Raw genomic sequence first — 3,505 nt, forward strand, 5'->3', positions numbered from 1 at the left:
GTTATAAAAATAATACTTATATTATCATGTGTAATATATTTAGATTATTAAGTGCAAATATGATATTATAAAATCACATGTGATTATGTATATAAAAACATATGATATTATAAAATCACATGTGATTAAGATCTTTTATTAACAGTTTATACTTATTATATAAACAACTTATTGAAACAAATCACATGTGATTATACTAGTAAAAATTTTAGAGTCACATATAATTATAAACAGATAAACAAAAAATCAAATGAGGAAAAATAAATTTAATCACAAATGATTATCATCGGTTATGAACATTATTTACTTAAAAAATTGAAAAATAATAAAAAGTCTATTCATCAATTCTGAGCATTAAATCTACTTGGACAAGTACGCCTATTGTGTGGTTCTCTTGTACCATATAGTGAACATTTTTTGTTCTTCGTTTGAGCATTCATAAATGCTTTTTTCAACTTCACCAATAAGCCTCTTCTTTCGTGATATTTTATTATGATGAACTTCTGGAACAAAAATCTCGACTTCTTCTGGAATAGTAACATTGTAAAGTTTTTCAAGGATATCCGAATTTGTAATAGGCTTTTCACATGAACAATTACTCTTCACCTCATTCAACAAAATTTCTGTTTTTTCCGCCAAAAATGCTAACTTCTGCTTATCATGTCTCACAATGTCTAAAGTAGTTTCAACATTCAAAAATACTTCATTAACAAGTTTGGTAACTTCTTCATCCTCTTCATCAAAACGATCTCTCGACAACTGATAATTCAAAGATATTACATCATTTGTCCATCGGCTAAGAATATATTGTTTCGGTATTTCATTAAAATTTTTGTCCATCAATACTTTAAAAGCATGTCTACAGAGAATACCAAACCGATTAAAATGTCCATAGGTGCAACTAACTCCTTTTTCATCATATTTTAGTTCCACCTGTAACAATGAAAAATCACATATGATTATACAAATAAAGATCACAGTCTTGTTTAATCATATGTGATTAAAATGTTTTAAATACACAAAATATATCAATCACATATGATTACACACATGAAAACAATATACACACCAACGACATATGCACATTATCTTTATAATCACATGTGATTGATCAAAACATTATCATATATATAAAAAATATAAATAATATAAATAAAAAAATAAAATACCTTATATGTTGCTTTTACTTCGTGTTTTTGGTTCTTATGAATAACTTTAAAAATTTCCCATCCATCTCCCTCCCCTAAATCTTTAACCTCACAAAACCAACCTCCTTTATAAATCTCCTTTTGAATTTCAAAAAAAACTTTGCTAGTATACACCTTTGTTGCATGTTGTTCTATCATATGTGGTGACCTCCAATAATACTTTGCTCCCTTGGTTTTATGATCAAGTTCACGTTCTGTATAACATTGTTTTTTAATGGTAGCTTCATAATTCATCATGAAATTTTGAAAGAAATTTTTAGTTTCTGAATATGTATTGAAAAATGAATTTGTATTATCAGACCTTGATGTTGTCTTCATCAACCCACACCTTGGAAAATCATTGAAATATGCAGGTACCCATGCTTCCTTATTTTCAAAAATATCTTTAAACCATTTCTCATCTTCAAGATTAAATTCTTTCATCAAAAGTTCCCAACTCTCTCGAAAATATGACGCTCAATATACATGTCCCAAACAAGTTTATTGAACCTTTTCTTGAAATTCATGCTTTTAAGAAATTCCACAGATAGCTGTAATAATCACATGTGATTCAAATATTATAAATTAATATTAAAATATAAAGGTATCACATGATATAACTTAAAATCCTTTAATCATATGTCATTATAAATATAATCACATATGATTTGGAATAATCATGTGTGTTAATACTTGATGTGTGTAAAATGCATTTGTTTTCTTCCTACTTTTTGTTAATAAATTTAGCACACAAAGGCAGTGAACCTGTCTTTTAGTGGTATAGTTAGATAAGTAGGGTGTCGATCTCAGGGAACGGGAAAATTAAACTAATGGCTAATTTTAACTAAGCAAATAATGAAAGTAAAAAGGTTTTTTCTCTAGTTTTGCAAGACTAGAAACTTAAACACACCACAAAAACACTTAATTAACTAAGTAACTAAAGCAAACAACTAATTCACCAAATTTGATAAAGATGTTTCTATTTAGGTTCAACCAATTCACTCCTATGGTCATTTTGAATTTATGATAGATTAATTGTTATTGGCTACCAACTATAGTGGTTAGGTTCATGTTCATTACTCCTAACCCTTAGACAATCAATTAATTCAAGCGGTGATCAAGTGTTTAAACTAATTAATTCCCTAGATTAATGATTTGGATTAAATAAGATTTGTAGTGGTTAATCAAATTAGTGGTTCAATTAACCTCTTGTTTGTTGGTTTCTCAAACAAGCTCACACATTAATCTACCCATTATCTTGTTAATCTTAGTTTCATATTCATTATTCCTAAGCATATGATTAAGTGTTCACATAGACATATGAGGTTAACAACTAAGAGATGTTCATGCAGCTTAATTGTCTTCCAATTAACAGAAAATAGTTGTGATTAATGCATAAGGTTCTTTAACAAACTTAATTTAATAACTCACCAATAAACAATCAATCAAAAGCTAAGAATTAAACCATAGGAGTTACTTGGTATTCCCCAAACAGAAACAAAAACAAAAACGTATTAAGCTCATAGTTGCAGTAAAAACAAACACAAAAACATATTTAACTAAGCTAAACATACTTAATTCCTAAAGCTAAGTGGAATGATTAACCTAGTTGCCTTGATTCTTCAAGAGATTGAAGATTAGAGTTCCTCAGCACCTTCAAGGGTTCTCCAATCGCAGATGAATCTCCAAAAAAAGCCAGAAAAGTATTCCCATCGGATAAAGGCTTGGTTTTTATAACTATCTCAAAACAGGGTGTACTCGGCGAGTAGCAGACCCAACTCGCCGAGTAGGTTCTAGTTATCTGTCTCAAATCAGGAGTCGTGACTTATCTTCTGGAATATTTTAATGGACTCGCCGAGTAGGCTCGTGTACTCGCCAAGTAGGAAAGCTTTTGTCCCTCAATCTTCATTCTTTGGTCTCTAATTGCTTCCCCTTGTTCCCTTTCACTCCCAAGCATGTCTTTTGGACTGAAAACAAAATTTAAACAGTATTAAGTACCTTTTTCCACATTATACACATAATTAGTTAAAAATGAATAAAAATGTATGCTAAGTAATTAACTAATTATGCACATATCAATACTCATAATCATTTATGATAGAATAAGCATATGATTTAGATAATCACATCTGATTACAATATTGAAACAAAATCACATATGATTTAAATATGTTCACATTAGAAAACAAATCACATATGATTCAAATCTGTTCAAATTGAAAAATCATATGTGATTTAAAAATATATGTTATGTAAAATCACATGTGATTTAAAAAAAATGTACCTTTTTTGGAAGTTTCTTCATGATATGCCACATG

The 3,505-nt window shown here is 28.9% G+C and overlaps 1 protein-coding gene across 1 annotated transcript; it reads right to left on the minus strand.

Moving 5' to 3' along the window:
- Positions 1 to 378: 378 nt before the first annotated feature.
- Positions 379 to 1,631, minus strand: LOC111910158 (protein FAR-RED ELONGATED HYPOCOTYL 3-like). Its single transcript, XM_023905934.1, has 2 exons — positions 1,170 to 1,631; positions 379 to 933 (listed from the first exon to the last, which is right to left on the minus strand). The coding sequence occupies exons 1-2, from the start codon at positions 1,629 to 1,631 to the stop codon at positions 379 to 381; spliced, it is 1,017 nt and encodes a 338-aa protein (XP_023761702.1).
- Between the last annotated feature and the right edge of the window lie 1,874 nt (positions 1,632 to 3,505).

The sequence above is a fragment of the Lactuca sativa genome, chromosome 5 (assembly GCF_002870075.4).
Source record: "Lactuca sativa cultivar Salinas chromosome 5, Lsat_Salinas_v11, whole genome shotgun sequence".
NCBI classification, from domain to species: Eukaryota; Viridiplantae; Streptophyta; class Magnoliopsida; order Asterales; family Asteraceae; genus Lactuca; species Lactuca sativa.

Coding starts and splice junctions, on each gene's coding strand:
- LOC111910158 (XM_023905934.1), bottom strand. CDS start 1,631: ATGAAAGAATTTAATCTTGAAGATGAGAAATGGTTTAAAGATATTTTT. Junction 934..1,169: donor AAGTAAAAGCAACATATAAG/GTATTTTATTTT, acceptor TCATTGTTACAG/GTGGAACTAAAATATGATGA.